Source organism: Apostichopus japonicus, chromosome 22 (genome assembly GCF_037975245.1).
Source record: "Apostichopus japonicus isolate 1M-3 chromosome 22, ASM3797524v1, whole genome shotgun sequence".
Classification (NCBI taxonomy): Eukaryota; Metazoa; Echinodermata; class Holothuroidea; order Aspidochirotida; family Stichopodidae; genus Apostichopus; species Apostichopus japonicus.
In genome coordinates, this window is record NC_092582.1 from 9,648,016 (window position 1) to 9,672,238 (window position 24,223).

The 24,223-nt window shown below is 36.3% G+C and overlaps 1 protein-coding gene across 4 annotated transcripts; it reads right to left on the bottom strand.

Annotated features, from left to right (window-relative positions):
* Positions 1–296: 296 nt before the first annotated feature.
* LOC139963369 (uncharacterized) lies at positions 297–23,855 on the bottom strand. 4 transcript variants are annotated; one of them, XM_071964055.1, is made up of 5 exons: positions 23,580–23,855; positions 15,532–15,605; positions 12,927–13,026; positions 2,377–2,452; positions 297–963 (listed from the first exon to the last, which is right to left on the bottom strand). In XM_071964055.1, exons 4-5 carry the CDS (start codon positions 2,389–2,391, stop codon positions 346–348), a joined length of 633 nt encoding a protein of 210 aa, XP_071820156.1. In that variant the 5' UTR covers positions 2,392–2,452; positions 12,927–13,026; positions 15,532–15,605; positions 23,580–23,855; the 3' UTR covers positions 297–345. The 4 variants fall into 4 exon arrangements, with proteins under 4 accessions (XP_071820156.1, XP_071820154.1, XP_071820155.1 ...); XM_071964053.1 differs by lacking the exon at positions 15,532–15,605; XM_071964054.1 differs by lacking the exon at positions 15,532–15,605 and having other exon boundaries at positions 2,377–2,447; positions 12,926–13,026.
* Positions 23,856–24,223: the final 368 nt, after the last annotated feature.

The following is a 24,223-nucleotide window of genomic DNA, read 5'->3' on the forward strand; positions in this document are numbered from 1 at the left end:
GACTATATATTGAGTTAACTTACTGCAAGGCTAACAGAGGGCTAATTAATTGCATCCAATATTGTATTTATATGATAGCACACCAGTTACCAGCAGTTTGGAATTGCAAAATTATGCCACCTTACTCCCGGTCAGCCACCTTCTCCACCCCAAAACCCCGCCCCACCAAACCTCCCAAAACACCACGCCCTCCCTTCCCAAAACACCCTGCCCACCAATCCTCCTAAAACATCCCGCCCTCACTTCCCAAACACCCCACCCCTCCCGCCCCACCCCGCCCCACCCCACCAATCCTCCCTATAACGTACTAGCCTAACATAAAGAAGCGGACTCCTGTGCAGAGCTTCAAGAAGATTGACCCAATTTGATCACAAAGCAGAGCTCCCCGTCTAAGTTGTGCTTATCTATCTCTGACATGAGCAAAAACTCTTGATATTCCACCATTGCCTCCTCGGGTGACAGGATAACTGATCCAGTACTTGTTGCAGCTCCTAGTTCCATGATCCTCTCAAAATGATCCTCTTCTTTGTCCCCCATAATCTTAAAGCTGATGGTATCGTATGGGAACGTTGTACTAGCACCACTCTCAGGCCATTCCCCAACAGTAAGCGAAATGGACAAGAACTTTTGCCCACAGCTCCCTTCCCTATTGCACGTAACTTCAGCTGACATCGTGTGACCTTCCCGGGAGTGGAAATCTTTCGAATGGATTGTACAAGTAGCTAATTCACCTCTTTGGAGTATCTCTTCAGCTTGGATAGTCCACCATATGGTTCCATCTTCAACCTGTTTGCAGTTATTCAGTTTACTTATTGAATTTTGGAGAAGTTCAATCTCTTTGGATTTCTCAAACACTGTTAGTTCCAAACTTGTAGTTATTTCATCCATATATTGGCTGACTTGTATTGCCTGAAGGAGTAACTGTAATTTGCACAGTGAATCAGTTAGACTCTCTGTCTGTTTCTGTAGAGCAATGAAAAACAACATCATGAAGCTACTTAAAATTACTCTACCTTAACTACCAGACCTAACAGAAGTAACCACTTATTGACCTCAAAGGATGTGACTCCCAAAGCAAACACTATGTTACATGTACTGTACGCAATAGTTTGGATCCATGAACATACCATGAACTATATGAATACCTCCGTCCACACTATTCCTCAAGAGTATACTGAAATGGACAAAGTTAACTGTGTGAGTGATACTGTATAGCTTGCTTTATATGTATAACAAAGGGTAAAATCACACTTTTTTTTTAGTTCAAAGGTCAAGTCAATGAGAGGTCAAGAATGAAATCCACTAAATTTTGTCCAAAGTAAATTACACTTGTTGTTTACACTTGGTTTCTGACAATCATATCAAACCAATCAGGTTTTATGTATCTACCTCAGATTACAATTGATGTAACCTTTGTGTTTATTTCCAACTGATAAGGTAGGAAGCTACAATTAGTTTATTGCACCCAAATGCTTCTTCTGTTTGCTATTTATAATCATGTGAAGAGCTAGAACATTTGAAATTTAAAAATTTTGGATCATTCTAATTGTAATGTGAAATAAAGAATAATTATATTAATTAACATTAAAATTTTAATTTTAACATAGCAAGTAATTACCTCAGCTTGTTTTCAAAGTTTTCAGAATCTGACCTCTGTTGACACCAAATATGATCTTTGACCACGGCCCTTACTAAACAACAGGGTTCTTGTACTCCCTGTTAAGACAGCTGGACTACATAGAGTTTAACCATTGCAAGTTTTACTTAAAATTGTAGAATTAACATCATGATATCAAGGATTTCAGACTATAACTGTTGCTATCTCCTACATGACCTCTGACCTCCAGCTATGTTTAGTCTGCACATTCTCTCCATGGCAGACCTATAGCTACATTACGTAAGAAACAGCTTGACTAGATTCAGGCTGTACTTTTGGAGTCTTCGTGTTTTCATAGCTTTCAGACTTTTTTGTCCTACGTTGAATGACCTTTGACATCATTCGAAAATGTTAGGATTCATCTTCTTACTATGGGGGGAATTAATGTGCTAATTAGTACAATCTTGAGCATGCTATTATATTGTTCTTAAGATAATGTGTTTACAATCTATAGGTGTCAAATGCACGCACACTGATACTACATGCACACACATAGAAAGATATAGATATGCACATGCATGCACACACCGAATTAATCTGTGACATATATACTGGATATATTTCATGTAAACCCTGATCTGAGATATCCCCATGGCAACAACATCGCCATATTACCTCATCTCTTGAGTCTTTTAATTATCAAGCTTATTACAAATCAAGTGGATACTATAGTAAGAATAAGAGCAGGAAGTGGTACAGTAGCGTACTCATATACTTACACGGGAATGACCCATCTTTACGGTGATATAGCTGATGCTCTTGTATGGGAAATAATCAGAGTGACCGGTCTAGCTCCTGTCAAAAGCAAAATGAATTGCAATTATTGAAAGCAAGATTTTATCAGTGCAGCATTAAAAATCTTTGTGAATTTATTGTATTAAATTATTGTTATAATTATTGTTATTGCTATTGTTGTTATCATTATTATTATTATATCTATCTGCCGGTCCGCCCAATTGTTCTATTTCAATCCGCCCGATTGTTCTATATCAATCTGCCCGATTGTTCTATATCTATCCCTCTGATTGTTCTATATCAATCTGCCCGATTGTTCTCTTTAAAGAAAAGTGTCAAAAGCAGCTGGAGAAGATCTTTTTGATATGTTATCAATCAGGATATTTTTTCTTCTTCTTTGTACGTGGCTTGCATGCTGAAGAGCATGACCTGAAGTTAAGTGAGAACTTCTGTCTGGACTTAAAGACCACATTACTTTTGTGATTTAGTGTGTAAGTCAATGGGGGTTTCATTGGGCGTATGCTACCATATATAATTGGTCCTTGATCGAGTTGTTGTTGTACACTTCCGTTATCTGCAAGTCATTTTCCACAGAGGAAAACATGCAGCATTGATGACTGTTTGCAGTCATAGTTTGATCGACACATCATTAATTGACATAGATATTTGTACAAATTAACTCATAATTTTATAACGTACAGTTTGATCTATATTCTGTATTATACACATAGTATCCCATTTTGAAAATAACATTGGCACTTGACAATTCAAGTACAATTTGATGATTAATGTATGCCTGTTATATTTACCAGCTTCATAATAACTATATAGTTGGGCTTACTTACATAGCATTGTTTACATTTTATAACTAAATAACATCCTGGAAATGTGTATAACAATGTCAGGGAATTCCCACAAACTTTTTAAAATACTGTTTCTTAATTACTAGCAAGTACGTCACATGTCATAGTTAAACATCATCTACTTGAGTTTTGGTTAATTAACTTGTGCATAGAGTTTCATTCACCCAAAAGGCAATTTAGTAAGTGCAATTAAGAAGAAATAAAAGCATGCGGTCAGCACTGGGTCACTGGCCAGAGTTTCATCAGGTGGAGAGGGTAGGGGAACTCAAAAAAAGATAAAAAGGGCACCTGCGTGCAAATTTGAAAGTGTTCCATATAGCATGCAGGATTAGCCAGAAACACATTAAATTTCATGTGGATATCATGCCATATACTACAAATATATGTCTGCAACGAAATGTCTCATCTAAACTTCAACCTAAACCACATTTTCTAACCAGCTGGACTGTAATTACCATATACTGTATGCATCGATATGGATGATATAGCAAGTATGTTCCATTGATTTTCAACAGGTACCTGCAGCTAAATATATATCAGTTTCATTAGTATGTGTCTAGCAAGTTTAAGATGTGTCATTACGAGAAGTCAACCTGGTTATAGCCCTCTCTTGACACCTGTAGAAATCATAGTTGTGTTTCCATTGTGCAGTAACGTTTCCATTACACATTGGGCATTGCTAGCTGTAAAGAGATCATTGTGGGTTTTATAATGCTGAATAGATGCACACGTTTCCCTTTGTACTCTTTGGCAGGCTTTATCACAAGTTAAAGCCACATTATGCATTGGAATCATAACAATACCAGCTTAAACTGATGCGGCAATGCCTAACTCTATCTACATTCATTTTTGGTACAATTTGTGCAGAAATTACAATATAATTAGCCAATCAATGACATCATTAATGTACATATAGCCTACTTTTCCCAAAATTTTTGGCCGTTCACAAAGGTCGAGCATATATCTTGATTCCTAACTGTACATCTATGCTGGGCTACATTCACCATGAATAGTACCATTATAAACTGTCTGTGTGTGTCTCTGTCAAACGATCGCTCACCAGAGAAATTCAATGTATACACATTCCATAGAAAATCCTGAGTGAGTTGTCAATAACTAATTGCCATGCACTATAAAGTACAGCTAAAATTGTTCACTGTGCAGGTACATATATTGATCTAATATGCATCTCATTCATGTTAGATGATTACACGAACAAATGAGCCACAAATGCGCTTATGGTGGGAACGATTTATATACCGTAAAATCACAGTGACCACCATATCAGCATGTTTATCGTCCACTTGTACATGCCCTATATGCCTATAAATGGTCTTAAACAAAACGGAGAGATTTGATCTGTTGGGCAGGGCTTGCAAATTTTGAGGGAAGTTTGTAGAATCTACGGACTTGTTAAAAAGTCTGGGGAATTTTATTCAGCTCAAAATGTTTAACGACAGATAACTCAATAAAAATAATGATTATTAATATGAAAATTGCATAGAATGGTGTTATTTTCACTGAGCTTTTAGGGCAGTAAGCTGGAAAGGTAGTTCTAAGTTAAAATTTGGCAAACACACATTGAGACTTTATGTACATAATCTGTATAGACAGGTTTGAAGGGTGTGAAGACTCGCGCAAAAAGAAACGTCTAATGCCGGTAATCTGACCTAGTTTCGAATGAGATGTAACAGAAGTGTTAGACACCACCATCGATTCCCAGAAAATACACACACAGCTTGCGACTGTCGGTAATTAGACACTAGTGTACAGTCAGTACATACAGCTGCGGTCAATACCCACAGCACAGTGTATAAACGATACAGCGATGGACATCTCAGGTCCAGCTAAAGATTCATTAAAGTTTCATTACTGTCTGCATTTTGTAGCAACACAAACAAAACGTCACTTGCAAGCAACAGAAAGTTAACTTTTTCAGACAGCGGCACGCTGTTTGGGGGGGGGGGGGAGTCTTCAATGCTAGGGGCAGACAATTTGTCTACTTCCAGGAGACTGTGTGGTCAGTGTAAATGAAAGTCAGAGCTCTCTTGTCTGGTGAGGCGGATGTTATAAAATTCTCTCAGAGATCCTCATTGTTTTGAAAATTGTTTAAACATCTGACAGTCTCAATGCCTAAATTCAAGAGACAATTTGACTTTTTGAAGCAACATTCACCATTTAAGACATATTATGTGTCCAAGTTGCCATTCATCTGCACGGTTACAGCCCACGAGACCAAAGGTCAGCGAGACCAAAATTTAAAAAGGTCTGCGACACCTAAGGTCTTCGAGACTGAGGTCCGTGAGAACGAAACTATTACAAGGCCTATAATACTGCCGGTAATATTATGTTGATAAAGCGCCTAATTAAAAATAATTAACAGCGATTTCTTTTCAGAGTGGATACCAGTGACTTATACGCAAGGGGGCTGGGACGGCTTGCATTGATACTACGCCTCCACCCGTGGCGTAACCAGAGGGGTTACAGGGGGCGAAAGCCCCAGCTATCAAAAGTCTCACTCCCCCGTCCCCTGCTGCCCCAAATGAAATATTAGAATACAATATAACTTGATAATTAGATATAGCGAAACCCTATTTTAAACAATATTGCCCCCCTTATCGATCTCTTTGACCTGCTCTGAAGCCCCGAAAAAGTACTTTACGCCATCGGTCTCGCGGACCATATGTTCGCGGAAATTCGGTCTCGCGGATCTTCGGTCTCGTGGAATTCCCCCATCTGCACAGCCAAGACATAATAGAAACTAGATTACAACAGACATTATACAGAGATGTGCGCATCTCTGTAACGTATTTGCAGACATAAAGCTTATATATATACATCTACTATACTGTGAGGGATAGGACAATGCTATGCATAGGCGAAGGAGGCGAGGGAGCTGCAGCCCCCCCAACCAAAACTTTTGGTGAAATTTGGGCAATATGCTGAGAATTTTTCGGGCACCTGCTGAAAGAAGAAGAATTTGCAGTGTTTTTCCCTTTTTTTTGGTGAAAATTGGGTAATATGCTGGGAATTTTTCAGGCACCTACTGAAAGAAGAATATTTTGCAGTGTGTTTTTCCCTTTTTTTTTGGTGAAAATTCGGGCAATATGCTGAGAATTTTTCGGGCACCTATTGAAAGAAGAATAATTTGCAGTGTGTTTTTCCCTTTTTTTGGTGAAAATTCGGGCAATCTGCTGGGAATTTTTCGGGCACCTACTGAAAGAAGAATAATTTGCAGTGTGTTTTTCCCTTATTTTGGTGAAAATTCGGGCAATCTGCTGGGAATTTTTCGGGCACCTACTGAAAGAAGAATACTTTGCAGTGTGTTTTTCCCTTGTTTTGGTGAAAATTCGGGCAATCTGCTGGGAATTTTTCGGGCACCTACTGAAAGAAGAATAATTTGCAGTGTGTTTTTCCCTTGTTTTGGTGAAAATTCGGGCAATATGCTGAGAATTTTCGGGCACCTATTGAAAGAAGAATAATTTGCAATGTGTTTGTCAATGGTTAAACTTATATTATTATCATCATTATTGCTGTAACGACTTCCCCAATAATTATAACCAATATTGAAGGGTAATAACACGGAATGAATTGAATGTTATTGGCATGTGATGTAATAACTGATGGATGCCTATATGATATGCACATGTAATTTACATGAAAAATATTGGTGATATTTTTCGGGCAAGTCGTTACAGCCCCCCCCCCCAAAAAATCAGATAAGGCTCCTACGCCTATGATGCTATGTAGTAAACAACACCTCTAGAAGAGGCTGGTTTAGATGCCGGCATCCAAGCTATGACTGGTCCACTGAGGGAGCTGACATATAGTATAACCCCTGCAAGTAAATCTCATTCTCAAAGGGACTACTTGTGTGACATGGGCTAATCCCTTTTTCTATCATTATTTAAGCAGATGTCAGCTTCATTTGTGAAATGACCCTTGATGATTTATTTTGATACTTCACTCACAGTTCAATATTCATATTACATGGTACTGTTAACATCTAGACCATGCACAGTTACCCTGAGGGTTTACCCAGAAGAATTACATTAGACTTTATATTCATTTCGACTGTACCAGGATATCCTATCAACTTGCAAGGGAATTACAGAAAAGTTGTTTGTAAAAGTTACACCCACAAAATCCTGGAAGTTATTCTAAATAAATACAGTTGCCTCTCCACTAAACTTATTATATATAAAAAAAAACATTTGAGTTTATTGGATCGCATTGTGTATGTGTGCCTTGTGCTAAATGAGTCATCAGCTATGTGTCATACACAGTATAATAATAATAATAATAAACATTAATATGGACTATTGGTCATAAAGTATGTTATTATGAATTGTACATTGTTTGGACTCTTGTTGGAATGATAATAAAATTTTTTTAAAAAAATGATATATGGAAGGAAGAAACGTTAAATCGGCTCAAATAAATTGAGTACTTAGTTTCTGATATGTAGTATTTGATGTGAAGTTGTGCGTTTCTGTTTATTTTTATGTTTTATTTGCCCTTTTAATTTAAGTAAGATTAAATTATACATGTAGTGTATTATATATATGTAGATATTATAAAACTTACTGGTTTATATATTTACGAGTGACCCACTTACCTGTCTCCCCACAACCTATGCACGTTTTCCTGGCACTTTGCCAAGTTTCGAGAACGTTCTCTTCTTGGCAGATTGCCAAGGTACTACAGTAAGTAACGAGACTGTACTAGAATCGCTTCAGTTTGCGCATTTTAACATGCTCTGGAGGGGGTTCCACAAGCGTTTTAAACAACAAAACACAAGCAAGGTTTCAAACCTAGACATATGGCGATGAATTATAATGAGAGATAAGTATAATTAGCGAGGAGAATATGACCCATGACACGGTAGAATGTGGTGCATAGGTTGTGGGGAGACAGGTAAGTGGGGAACGAAGTAAATATTCTTTTGCGTACAGTTCAGTATATTATGTTGATTTAATAATTTGTTGGAAAAGAAAGAAAATAATCATATAAAAAAATATATAAAAAAATAAACAGTTCTTATATAGCGCAACTAACAATAAAGTCTCGCCGCGCTGACAACTTGTACAGACACTATCAAACAAATTAGAGCCAGCAATGAACAGAACTGCACTCACTGCTTCTGACATCATTATTATGAGAATCAATGAAGATATCAACTCTTTCAGTGTCTCGACATCCCCTCGAATGAAAACTGTTTGGTAATTTACATTAATTTATTCATTCATTTCTTAAAACAGCTATAAATAGCAAATATTTATAAAACATAGTTTTTATCTATCAAATATCAAAAAGAAAACAGAATGTGATAATTAAACAATTTAGCAGTAGTAAGTAAGATTCTTAAAAGGTTAATACATAAAATGAATAATAAATGACTTAGATTATATTAAAGGTTCTAAATGATCAGACTGGATGAATATTACAGTACGATAAATGAAGGAATTCCTGTACAGTTTAATTCTAAATTTTGGCAAGATATACGGACTTCTGAGGTTTGTGCTGGTTTTAATCAAAAGAACCGGCGTGAGTTGGGCATGCAATAAGGGTGGTTTTGTCATTCCTAATTTTGCTCATACCTTTAGAAGCTGAAAAGTTCTCAAAGAATGTTGGTGTTTATCCCTATTAACTAGTTGCCAAGTTATTGGCACCTCAGTCACAACAACTGACCCCCCCCCCCCTCTTCCTCCTCCAAACCCAAGAACATTTCTGAATTAAAGGAAATCAATCAAAGTACATCAAGTATAATGATAACAATAATGATAAATGACACTTATAGAGCGCCAAATCAGTAGGCAAAAGTCACTGCTCAAGGCGCTATATATTATTATTACAAAGAAAGCAGATTAATTTACAAAAGAACAAGGGAAAAGATGGGTCTTAAGAAGACTTTTGAATGTAGAAAGTTTAGAGCACGTTCGAATGTGATCTGGTAACTTGTTCCAGAGATAAGAGCCAGAGTATTCAAAGCTTCCGTAACCATAGGTCTTCAAGTGTGGTTTAGTAACAGTTAAATACAGTTTGTTGGAGGAACAAAGTGTGCGAGTTGGAATATATGGCAAGAGAAGTTGAGACAGGTACACAGGCTGTTCCAGATGATGAGCACAAAAGGTGAGAAGAAGTAGTTCATACTGAATTCTGTAGCTGATAGGGAGCCAATGAAGTTCCTTCAGAAGTGGAGTGCATGGTTCAGCATTTTCTTCCCATCCTTTTCACAATACAGGCAATACTTTTCAAGTGGGCACTTGATTAATAAAGTATCACTGTACTTGTTTATAAAGCATGCATGACCTGATGCACCTATCTCTACCTACCGGTAAGTGAAAAATCAGCTTTAATTGGTGCAAATAACCTAGCTGGGAGAGAAATCTCCTGGAAATGAAGTGGGGAATGACAAAACTTGCCTTCCTTATAATAGGGCGGAATAAAACTTTTCTTTGTCAGGATTCAGGAAAATACATTTGCAGGTTTTGATGTAAAGAAAACTATGTTGAGAATATTTAATTGATAAGTTTTACCAATTAATTGTCTCTTTCCTACTTTGTAAAGCACTTTGAAATGCTGTACTAAGCGCTATATAAACGTAATTTATTATTATTATTAAAGCACAATTGACATACAAGCTTTAAGCATAGGTGTGAGAAATAATATTTTCAATAGGATCTGTTCATGAATTATAATAACAAAGCACATGTTCAGTTCATTTTGAACAAGAGACAGACTGCAATTTTAACAAAATTGCTTAAATTGAACAAGACTATAAATCAGTTTGAATGCAACAAGTAGTTAGATAAACACTAGTACTAATTCTTTAAAAATAAGTTTCACATCTATAGTGGAAGAAGTATCAAAGTTTCAAGAATGATAATCTTACTGCAAGTTTGAAAATAAACCTTGGTTGGTTTGCTATGATTGCCAAATTAGCTGGCAACCAAACCAACAACTAAAACTGTTGGCTTTGAGTTCCAACGAAATAATTAGGATTTTTGCTCAGTAACATGGATCCTATTATCAAGTACAAAGTTCATTCAAGTTTTAATATATTTTTTTGTCATTTAGTTCATAAGGAATTTAAAATGTAGTCCTATTTTGAAACAGGAAGACTTTTGACCTCTTTGTACACAACATATCATATGCATGGGCTTTGTTGTCACTGAGATGGTTAAACATATCAGATATGAACTTCAACCAAACTTCAATTGTGGAGTTATAGCGATGTTTTAAAATGCTAATTATCATGCTGACTTTAATAGGACTTTAAAGGCATTGAAGACTCGCCCCAAACCGCATGCCGCGCTCTGCAAAAGTTAACTTTCCGTTGCTTGCAAGTGAAGTTTTCTTCTTGTCGCTACAAAATGCAGACAGTAATGAAATGTGATACCTTGTTATCTTTTATTTGCATCTGAGATGTACATCGCTGCTATGTATACTGTGTTGTGGGTATTGACCGTAGCTGTTTGTATTGACTGTACACTAGTGTCTGGTTACTGACGGTAGCAAGCTGTGTGTTTTTTCTGGGATCGATGGTGGTGTCTAACACTTCTGTTACACATCATTCCAAACTAGGTCAGATTACCGGCATGAGACGTTTCTTTGTGCGCGAGTCTTCACACCCTTTAAGTTCTCTGTTGACCTTGATCAACCTCTGACCTCCACAAAAAGCTGCAGGTTCCTTGTTCTCACACTGACTTAGGTGGAGCTATATATGCACCAAGTGTACTAAGTGTATGTATATGTACCAAGTACCAATGTATATGTACATATGTAAGTATGTACCAAGTGTACTAAGACAAATCCACATGCCAAGTATCAAGTTCATTCATCATGTATTTTTTTGTATATTCCTTTTAGAAGCCAATGCAACACACACACACACGCAAACAAACACAAAGTGTGTTTAATATTACAAAGTGTGTTAAATATTGCCTCTCTCCACCCAGGGGTTAAATGGGTACCTGTGAGGTAACTTGTCATTGGGCACAGTAGGCCCTATATAACTACTGCCGACTAGAGGGATTGTCTCTGGGACAGTTTATCATTGACCAGGGGTAATATGGCATCTGTAAAGTGCTTTGAGACCTATCGCTGGTATAAAGAGCTATATAAAAAGCAAATATTATTAATATTATTAAATAATAGACTGAGGGCTTTTCCATTGTTCTAATCTACTAAACCACAATTGCACACACACACATGTACAACCAAGCATTAACATTATGTACACACATGCCGATTGGACTGCATGATCAGGGAAAAACAGTGGCCTTTTGCGGAGTAGCTTAAGAAAAACTTACTTAAATATTGGCCTTTTACGTTGAAAATGAATATATTGATGAAAATCATTCAAATAAATACTATAGAATTTGTGACATATTATTTAATAAGTGAATTTGTGATTTGCCCCCTTAAATCAAAGTTGCATGCCCCTCAACTGCCCCCTCCCTCCCCTTCCCTCCCTAAACTAAACACACTACAACACCTGTGTGTATTATAGCCTAGAGTCATGCAGTATATGGAGCCCTTTGATTTAACCTGCCCGCAACTGCTTCGGAAACTGCTGGCTGTGATTGTAAAGAGCCAACAATTAAACAAACACACAGGTCTACTGTACATCAGGTACTACAACAATTGTTACGTCCATATTCATCTATGTAAACACGCCATTCAGGCTACACAGGCTTACGGTGAACAAGAGCACATAAGCATGGCTACTGATACATGACAATATCTTGATACTCAAGATCTGGTGAAATTTATTCAACAAGTAGTACTATATAGCTAGCTCTACAGACAGTAATGGCATGTGAGACTTCATCATCTTTATTACAGTATAAATTTACAGAAAATTTATAAATATGATAAAACAGAATAAAAATCATGAACTACAAAAAAAAAAAAAAAAAAAAAAAAAAAACTTTGGCAATAAAGAACATAATAAAGACTGCAGGTTAAGACATATAAATGTAAAGAGATTAAGAAAATAATAAACCATAAAATGTGTTACAAAAGTTATCGAAAAGCTACAATATGATGCTGTTCTGAAAAAAATGGCTGCTCTGTAAGTAAAAGAGTTCTTAACATTAGAGGAATATTCTAAAATGTGGATTTCTCAAATTATAATTTATTTTATTGCACAGAGAAATTGAGCTCCGAGTATAGAGGATGTCTCTTTGTACCTTGGATATTTTTGGCAATTGTTACAAATTCATTCCTAGCAGAGTCATTGACCTTATACACAACATACTCATATTAAAGGGTGTGAAGACTCGTGCAAAAAGAAACGTCTAATGCCGGTAATTTGACCTACTTTCGAATGATATGTAACAGAAGTGTTAAACACCACCATCGATCCCAGAAAATACACACACAGCTTGCTAACGTCGATAATCAGACACTAGTGTACAGTAGTACACACAGCTGGGGTCAATACCGACAACACAGTATACAAACGATACAGCGATGTACATCTCAGGTCCAGCTAAATATAACAATTAAGGTATTACGTTTCAGTACTGTCTGCATTTTGTAGCGACACAAACAAAACGTCACTTGCAAGCAACAGAAAGTTAACTTTTCAGATGGCCTGCACGCGATTTGGGGCGAGTCTTCAATGCCTTTTAACCTGAAGGTTTTGAAACAAAATTTCTTACCTTTTCTTTATCTTTAACTTGTACAAAATGATACCAAACTGGAACCGCATATACTAGGGTGTGCAGGCTAGACGCAGTAAACACGCTCACTGTTGTCTCACTGGAAATGTAAAGAACAGTGTACATTCTAATGTCAAAACGATATATTTAATACACTTTTTACTAACATCTTTTGAGATTATATGATTAGTCAGGTTGTCAATGCAGACTCCTAAAACATAATGTCAGAGATATGTTCGACACATGATCCCTGAATTAAACAGCACTTCTTAAAACCTTTGTGCTTTTAAAAGCAGCTTAATTGTTGCATCCTTTTCTATGATTTTCTCAACCTCATTGACCCCACGATGGCATATCGACAAACATCACTAGCTAGCTTATCTACAGTATTCAATTCTAACTTCAAATGGTGGATAAATGTCGAAAAATTTACAACTTTGAATGTTGTTTTTCTTGAAGATATTTTCCGTTAGGATCGCAATAAACCTTGCACTTATATTTAAATTCTTTGAATGTCATTAAGTAATGAGGTAAATAATTTTCACTTTGCCGGTGTAGTATAAAGCAACCCAGTACACCAATATGTACTACAACACCATGCTTTATTTGTGTACATTTTGTATGGCTGTGATAATGACACAACTTTTTCGGATTGCTGTGAATGAATCTATTTTAAGCAATGGCTCATAAATATACATGTTAGCTATTCACTGATTGGTTGAATTCAAACTAGTGGATTTGGGGTACTGCATGCGATCAAGTGTAAATGAGGAATTTGTAAGATCTAGACACTTTACTCATGATCTGCAGAATTCCTTAATTACTCGCAAATTAATGCTCTTGGCTGGGAATAAACTTGGCTTATTTCTTAGTTCGCGGTTTTGTGATGAATTAATGTCACAAAAAACTTAAAGGACATGTCAAAAGGGTGGGAAAACGGTGACAAAACGCAAAAAACTGCTTTAACATTCATATTTTCACATAAATTTTGTTTGGATTCAAAAGGAGATCTTTCTGCTCACACAAAATAACAATTCTAGAAATAAAATAGTGAAATATACTAAATGGTCACAAAAATATCAGCCCAAACAATATGACTAAAAAATATATTTGTCCCCAAAGATTGAACCGCAAAAATGTGGGCACAAATGGGCCCACAAATTCAGGTCCCAGAATGCATTTAGGTGGAAATAAAATTTAGGCCTACATGTACCAGCTACTAACCAACAACTGTTTACCAAGTTTGGATACAATCCAATGTATGGTCGTGGAGTTATTTAAATTTAAATTTTGTGACCTCCCAAAAAATTGGGCCCAATAAAATTCTGCGCCTAAATGGTCGCAAAAATATTTGGCCAAACAAACTGACTCAAAAATATATTTGCCCAAAACTTAAACCCCAAAGCCTGCAGGCCCAGATGATTCCATGAACATAAATTTGAGATGGAAATAAAATTTGGGCCCACCCTGCTCAAAAATGCACAGAAAAACTAGGGTACCCAGATGTCCCAAAAATTTAGGCCTACATGTACCAGCTATCAACCAACGACTGTATTCCAAGTTTGGATACAATTGGTTATGATTGTGGAATTATTGCAATTTTCAAATTTTGGCCCTTCCCAAGAAAAATTGGGCCCAATAAATTTTGCACCTAAATGGTTCCAAAACATCGGCATAAACAATCTGGCTCAAAAATATATTTGCCCCCCCCCCCAAAAAAAATCATGAAATCTAAGAAATGTGAGTCCATGTTCCGTATTAACATTTAAAAATTTTTATGGTAAGCCCTGCTCACTCATTAATATTCAAGAATGAGAACCAAAACCACTAGGGCTCATCTACTCAGCACAGGGCACCTATGATCTACCAAGTAAATTGATTCAACTTGTGTTTGTTGAGATATTGTGTTTACAAGCCATTTTCGATGATTTTCCATTGACCCCCCCCATCCCCCCACCCACTCACTCCGGAAAATGAACTTTTATGATACACTTAACTGTTTAACATTCCATGCTTTGATAGAGAAATGTCAGTGGTGTGTTCATCAGCTAATGAATGGACAATGAAAACTGCATGCACAAATACAGGTAAGTGTCTCTGCACACAAATTTCAGTGACAATTATGCCTTAGTATATAGATGCCTGCAGCAACAACTTATAATCCTACTTCACAATGCAACACGCTGAGAAACTGATATGTACACTTATATATACACAGCAGGAAGTACCAGTAATTAATATTGTGATGGGGAGCCTAGTAAAAGTCACAGTAGTTAATAGAATACAGACAGGCTGTGTAGAAATATATTTTTAACTGTGGAAATCAGCTCATGTATTCACCATGTTAGTTAGGCCATAACAAAAGAACGTGCTTAGAAATTGGCAACCTGTCCGTGCTAATATTTTTACGACAAGATATACAAGTACGGTGACCACTTCATTCTGACATATACATTGCATTGGCAGAGAATACAGATTTTATTAATCTGCACCTTGTCCTCCAGAAAACGAAGTAAAAAAAAGGTAAAATCTTATTAGATTATTTGGATATTGCTCAGTAGCTAATTCCTGAGAGATTATGTATAAATAAAAATGGCCCACATACAGTAGGGTGTTTGGTTATCAAAATTAGATGAATGTTAGTCGTCGACGAACATCTTGAGGCGTTCATGTTGATGTCTGTGGAAAAAAGGATATTGGCCAAACTTGAACAACACTAAAATTATCATTGATGGTGTGGCTGCCAGAAGCAGATATGACATGTGTTCGTGTTATTGAACATATGTTTTAGTGGATTATATTTAGGTTTAATTCCATATTTTCAAGCATGTTGTCACAAAATGCTTGAAAAAACTAAATAAAATCCAGTCCAAAACATATTATTTTTGGCTATTTTTGTTTACGTGTTTGACTTTTCTTAGTTGCTTCTGGAAAATTATTTTTGGATCTTTTTAATGGATTATTACAACCTACAAAATTGAGAAATATCGCACCATTTTGCATCTAGGCATTCTTTAATTTCAAAAAAATCTCCAAGGGGAGGGGGACACCCCTCCCCTTAATTGTCACATAGATGCACATTCCAATATTCATAGTGACAATATGCCCTAGTATAGACGCCTGCAACAACAACTTACTAAGTTTCACATTGTACAGGTAATTACATCCTACTTCTTATTGTAACAGTCTGAGACCAGATATGTACATACAGCAAGAAGTACCAGCATTAATATTGTGATGAGAACTTAATTGTGCATCATTTTACTGGCTACCATTCAATGTAGTTATTTGCTTGTTTTATTGTCATATTGATCATGGTAGGCTCTGTCATTCCTGTAACTATCAATTTCCATTCAAAGGACCTTGCAAATTTTATGTTGCTTCATTATTCCATCTAACTTAAATTTCCATTCATCCTTTCAACATACAGCTGTATTTGATCAATACAATTATACATGAAATATTTAATTGATAAATTAATACATCACACTTCCCAGAAAGATGACTAACAGTTTCTATTACAAACCATAAACATATTAACATACTTTTCCAACCTCTTAAGTACCACAACATCACTTGCACTTGACCTACAGTAACTCTTGACAACAGAAGCCCTACATCTGTCTGCATGTGCACCTAACATCAGATCTCTCCAATATATAGTAACCTTTGGTATGATTCCATGGCGTCAGAGTGTAGTCACTTCTTAATTTATAGCTTAGCATCTGTTTACTAGAAAGGTAAATATATGGACAGAGTGACTTCCTGTCCCATGCTCTGTAATCCATTGTCAAAGCCTATAAGATGTAACTTTCACCAATAGTGACAATTGTAATGTTAAAAGAATTACAACCTAGCCTGCATGTGCCGGCCATGTTTTCTCACAATACTGATTATGGTCAAGTTGTCAGGGATCTAAAGTTCAATTCCTATGTCAGCAAAATCAACAAACGGACATAGTGAATAAGTTGTCTAATATCTATTGAAACATTAAGGGTTTAATTTTTCTGGTTACAGCCCACGAGACCTAAGGTCCGCGACACCAAAGGTCTTTGAGGTCCATGAGACCGAAGGTCCACGAGACCGAAACAATTGCAAGGCCTATAATAGTGGTAATTAAGACAAATATTACTACTAGTAATATTAGTTTGATAAAACGTGTAACTAAAAGAATTTACAGCAATTTCTTTCATAGTGGATACCAGTGACTTATATGCAAGGGGGCTGGGACGGCTTGCATTGATACTACGCCTCCACCAGTGGCGTAACCAGAGGGGGTTGCAGGGGGCGAAAGCCCCCGCTCTCAAAAGTCTCGCTCTTCCCCCCCCCCCCTCCTCCCCAAAATGAAATATGAGAATACAATATAACTTAATAATTAGATATAGCAATACCCTATTTTAAACAATATTGCCCCCCTTTGTTAATCTCTTTGACCCTCTCTGAAGCCCCTCTAATGAAAAAGTCTAGTTACGCCTATCGATGGACCATCCATAGACCATCGTTCTCGCGGACCATATGTTCGCGGAAACTCGGTCTTGCAGACCTTCGGTCTCGCGTACCTTGGATCTTGTGGAATTCCCCTGTTTTTCTTAGTAATGTCATTTATGCATACATACTACTGTACCGCATACTATACATACCACATGCAGTACTTTGCTAGCGGTTCTATATTTTGCTCATGATACCTTTGCCTATACACAAAAAGATGCATATACAGGGTATATACTTGATCAATTAAACTAGTGTGGGATTTGATGGAAACAGATTATCCGGTACAGAAAGTATCTTGTTGCATTCCTGAAGTAAAAAACAATATTAATATAAGTTCAAGGGCATTATGACTCATCTTCTTGGAAAAATGTACTAGTCTAGATACTTCCAAATAATATAAAACAAAACTGTTATCAAATTGCTTATCCACAAAGAGAGCCTGTTTAAGAGAATGTGTAAATTTTAGTGGCCTGATGTTTCGATCTAAGTCTAGAAACTTGTTAACAACTTAACACACATGCATAGTGGCATATAAGAAGCATTGAACATGACACACACACACCCACGAACAAACAAAGGAATGCAAACACACTATTTTCAACTTGCTATATCCATTCGTTGTGGCATTGTTTTGACATCAATTGTTATTTCAGCAAAATTTTTAATTGATGCATGGGGCTCTCGATCCTGCTAAACTCAAAATTAATACCTGTACAGGGTACAGTTGATATCTCTAAAGTACAATAGTTCCTGGGAAACTCGACAAGTTGCACTGGCTTTGAATGCAGATTGGAATGGTACCATAACGGGAGTTGATAATTATAATATTTACTACTTAAGTTTGTCTTGTACTGTAATTTTTAAAACAAAAGACAAGACTTTGATTTGATTTGATTTATTTTGTTTTTTCACGTGCAAATATGCAATGTGAAAGGAAGTCTTCTATAATAGCTTAACAATGTAGAAGACTCCCTGAAGAAAGAAAAGAGAAGAAAAATGATATACCAAATTAAACGTTTCGACAATAAATCAATTATATGATATATATTTTGAAATATATTTTTGAAGTCACCAGTCAAGAGTAATTGTTTTAAGCACCTTACTGTAAAGTTCTGTTCTTTTCTAAAGCACTTTTTACATTCGGTTAAACTGCATAAATAAGTGGAACATTGAACTAATCCTTTGTTTTTCTTTATGACAGCTGGGCATTCCATGATCAATGTCCTATTCTCTGGCAGGATCAATTTACTAGATGAGCATTCCTTGAACACTTGTATTTAAATAAACTAATTTAATTTGCATTTAATCTCTGCGTATAACATCACACCTACTTAGCAATGATACTGTACAGTACATCAGTGATTTCCTAATCATGCAGTTTTCTCTCTTAATTAGCAGCTCGTTAATGAGCATCACAGACAGGGAAGTAACTAATGGACATGGAAAATTAGCCTGTTTAATGAAAATTTCTTGAAAATTCTCTGAATATGAATAAGATATGCATGAAACATATGTTATATATAAATATATACGAAATGTTTGGAAATAGCATACATATAATGAACTCCTTCCAAGCCAAATTATAATGACATATCAGCTTCTCCCTAGAACAGATGTAATTGTTACTGTTAATCCATTTCATTTTTTGCACAGCTATATAGTAATCCTACTAACATGTACATGGAGTGTATGCCATGTATGGTATGGGGTATTGGGTTTACCCTTGATACTGCAACTCGGTCAATGGATCAAAATTACGCTTCCCTACTGTACATGAGAGGGAAATCAACACTGTAATGATGGCAGATAAGGTTCAAAGCCACTGTTTACATACAGGTACTGTACATAACAGTATACAGTACGTATGTACTGTAGTACACATATTTCTACCTGTAACTTCATTGTCTATTTTTGATTCAACCAAGAATAGATAAAAGAATGATCCTGATTTGTGTGCATGGTAAACAGCCAGCTTAAACTTTCTTAACAAACATATTTAATTGAGTCTATATGGGATCCCAATCATCTTGTGATAGCTACAGTCATATAGTGTTCAGATTATCTAATTGTATAAGATATTGAACTAAGAGAATTAACTTACTGTACTCTGTGTTTCTTTTATAGAAGTTGCAGCTGGATCACAGCAACATACTACACCCCAGGGCATAATGAATTAAAGGCATTGAAGACTCGCCCCAAACCGCGTGCCGCGCTCTCTGAAAAAGTTAACTTTCCGTTGCTTGCAAGTCAAGTTTTTTCTTATCGCTACAAAATTCAGACAGTAATTAAACGTGATACCTATTTTATATCTAGACCTGAGATGTCCATCGCTGTATCGTTTGTACACTGTGTTCAGTGTGTTGTGGGTATTGACCGTAGCAGTACAGTATGTATTGACTGTACACTAGTGTCTAATTACCGACGGTAGCAAGCTGTGTGCATATTTTCTGGGATCGTTGGTGGTGTCTAACACTTCTGTCTAACACCTCTTTCGAAACTAGGTCAGATTACCGGCATGAGACGTTTCTTTTTTTGCGTGAGTCTTCACACCCTTTAAAGTAGAACAATAATGACAAAAAGAAAACCCAAATTTGTTTTCACAGAGAGTAGTTTACAGTTTACTAAGCAACATACTTTATTAGTTTTTTCAAATAGCACACTGGGAGGAATTTTAACTTTCTTAACATAGAGTTTATGGGATATACAGTATCATCTTGTGATAGCTACAGAATCATAGTGTTAAATGTCTTCTAATTTTATATCATATTGAACTAAAAGAACTTTGGATGATTAGGTGTTCTTTGGATGATTAACTTGAAATGCAACTTCAAAAATTATTTGACAATTTGGTAGTGTTCAACTCAGACATCACACACCTTAAATTTGTATTTCAAATTTCAATGTTTTTGATGAAAGTTGCAGCTGGTCATGCACTACTGTTCAAATTCCTCTATCACAGCATCCTGAGGTATAGTATGACACTGGTCAGTAACCATAGACGCCGGTCAGTAACCATAGATGCTATGGTTCATTCTGCCCGATGATTATAATTGTAAACTTCAAAAGACCCTGGATCAGCGCATATATATGGCCAAGTTTATATTTTGTTGTTAACTAAGTGTATATCTATCTATTGGTTTATAGTCTAAATAGCTAGAGATTATATATAATATAAACCCTACATTGTAATTTATCAGGTTGAAGTCGTGGAAATGCTTCTATATGCATATATACTATGGGACCTTTCCCCTTAGATGCTTTGTACCCATATAGAACTGCATTTGAATTGTTATTATTTTTGTTTATGTAATGTGCTACGAAAGGTAGTAAGCAGATGACCCCCCCCCCCCCCCCCCGTCGCTCCCACATCATATGTATCTTGTGAGTGGTTGTTACATCATAGTAATAAGAATCCCAACATAGGCTGGTTTAAAAATCCACAAGTCACATTTAACAAAGTAGAAACCCTTCTATTCATTAGAAGAGTCAGAAATACACTTTCCTTGGTTTTCCAAAGGAAAGGTCATATTGAGCATGAGAGAAATCCAACATTTGAACACAGACAAGTGGTTAGTCTTACACTAAGATATTCTGACTACAATGTAGCCCAATCACATTTGTTTAAATGGTAGCCTCATGGTTTCGGCTACAAGAGCAATCTTGCTAGCCCAACGCACTTTACAGCAGTGCACTTCTGGAAATGTCTGTGCAATACCATAAGAAATAGGCTAGACTGACTCAATGTTTTGTGCTCGAGCTTACAGTATAGATACACCCATTAAAAGACCATTGAATATCTCACACACATGATTTTGGTCTCCTCTCTTCCTCTTTGACTTTTGCCTTCAAGTTCAAAGGTCAAGGGAGGTTATTGCCCCTTTCCGGCTAGTTACGATGCTACATTTCAATTTTTTACATATGTTAGTACTGACTTCATCACAGTACGGTGCAGTAGAGTGCTGTGCAGTACAGTAAACAGAGCTCAGTGCATGTTATCATCATAATGATTTTACAGGCAGACAAGGATCTAATGATCATCAGGATGCTCTTCGTGAGATGTTTAATTAAACAAGAAAAATCGACAAGTTTAGTCAATATTTTACAGCATTTCCTCGGGTTGACTTGATTTGTAAAAATCGGGTGTTGTTGCTGTATATGAAAAAGTCGACACATAATATTTTCTCTATGCATGGTATCCACTTGGGTGAAGTTTAAAAAATCTTAATTGGTTTGAATGACACAATTTGCACAAGGAATTAACGGAGCTGTTGAAGCCTGAAAAGTGCTTCTATAAACTTCTACGGACATGTGTAAAACTATTTCAATTGCATCCTGGCATTCTCAAGAACATACTGCACCAAGAACATGACATCCTGTATGCTCAAATTGCAGTACATATTAAGCCACTAACTGTAAAGAACCACAGCTGGAAATTTGATAAGAAATACAAAGACAATGTCCGCAGTAGGCTTGTCATGGGTTGGACAGGCAATAATAATAATAAACAGTTCTATATATGGCGCAACTTACAATAAAGTCTCACCGCGCTCTACAATAGAAAGTGAAAGATATGTACACAATATACAATAGGAGCAATAGCAATTTAGACCAAGAAAAATAGTGTCGTGTTATTGAAGCTTTAAGTGATGGGACAATATAGCGAGAAACAATGGCGTAAACTCAAAAATAGCTTCAACCTATATTTATTATACTTCTATTTTATTTCCGTCTGTTATAAAATGTGGAAACTGATATATAGCCAATAAGCACTGATTCAGGACCATCATTTCATTGGAGGACAGCGCATATGGCCAAGTTTATATTTTGTTGTTAATTAAGTGTTCTGTATATCTATCTATTGGTTTATAGATTATATTTATATATATATATATATATATAGATATATATAGATATATATATAATATAATCCCTACATTGTAATTTATCAGGTTGAAGTCGTGGAAATGCTTCTATATGCATATATACTACAGTGGAACTTCAAGTCCGTCCAGATACCAGATTCAGCCTAAATTTCAGATCTTGAAAATTAACATGATCCAACCGTTTTATGGTAGAGAATCGTGGTGGAGGTGGTGTTGAGGGGGGGGGGTAGTTGGTGGTGGTGAAAATGAAAAAGTCTCCACATTATTTTTTTTTCTATGCATGGTATCCACTTGGGTGAAGTTTAAAAAATCTATGACTTAATTTGCACAAGGAATTAACCAAGCTGTTGAAGCCTGAAAAGTGCTTCTATAAGCTTCTACTGATGTGTAAAACTATTTCAATTGCATCCTGGCATTCTCTAGAACATGATATCCTGTATGCTCAAATTGCAGTACATATTAAGCCACTAACTGTAAAGAACCACAGCTGGAAATTCGATAAGAAATACAAAGACCATGTCCGCAGTAGGCTTGTCATGGGTTGGACAGGCAATAATAATGATAAACAGTTCTTATATAGCGCAACTTACAATAAAGTCTCGCCGCGCTGTACAAAAGAAAGTGAAAGATATGTACACAATATACAATAGGAGCAATAGCAATTTAGACCAAGAAAAATAGTGTCGTGTTTGAAGCTTTAAGTGATGGGACTACAGTATATAGCGAGAAACAATGGCATAAACTCAAAAATAGCTTCAAACTATATTTATTATACTTCTATTTTATTTCCGTCTGTTATAAAATGTGGAAACTGATATAACCATGGAATAAGCACTAATTCAGGACTTTCATTTCACCATGAATTAGCTTTAAACTAGATGACATTTGCACCTCATTCCTGATTTTAGGTATATATACATACCACTATGCTCTCATTGATCAAACTAAATTAAAGTACATGAACCTCAAATTCAAATACAAATTCATATATTGGATCTCACACAATGATAATTAAATCCCCTTACATTTTCTTCACTGTAGTCTTGGTAGCAGGGTATCTTGTAAATATTGACTTCACTTTACAGCCAAAAAAAAAACAGCTCTCTTAATCCCACTGTTATCTGGGTCCTGTTATTAAACAATTATTTGAGTTATCTATGAGGATTAATTGATTCGATGATAACCAACGTGTAGGCCTAAGTGTACTTAATTTAACCCAGAGAGCTGCTACAGTGCTAGCAGCGATCCCTGTTTTCACCTTAGCCTTGGTTCAACTTACCACTTGTAAGTTGTAGGTAGACCAACTGTAATTTCTCTTTAAAATATAACTTTCAAATGTTCCAAAGAACAATTCCAATAAAAAACGGGTTATTTCCAAAGATCGTACGCAACTCTTCGAAATCGAACGAACGAATGATTTCATCGAAGGGCACTCGAACAATTAACTCGAATTACTGTACACTCACTACAGGTGTGATTGAATTGTACTTGACGTAACAATTGACACAACAATATCCGATTGACGACCACTGATCTGTAACAGATTAGTGTTAATTAACGACCCGCGCGCCACGCGAGCGTACATCCGAATTAAATGGTTGATAATGGCCATAATGAGGGCGACACTGATATATGAAAGGCAGAAGGGAAAAAGAAGAAGCTCAGATTTCCTTGTACTGTACTACGTACGATTGGTGTTTGAGGAAGTGAACGAACCGTAGCACGAAGTTCGATATAAGCAAAATACTCATTCAGAAATCATTTCCATCATTTTAACTTTTATTCGAATGTAGCTAGGGTGTTACCAAATGTGCTGAGGCCGTCGGGAAGAAAGTCTGTTTTTTTTCTCGGAAGGTGATAGGCATGGGGAAGCAAATGCTCTCAATGCATGTCCCACTCTTATGGTAACGGGAGAGGGAGAGT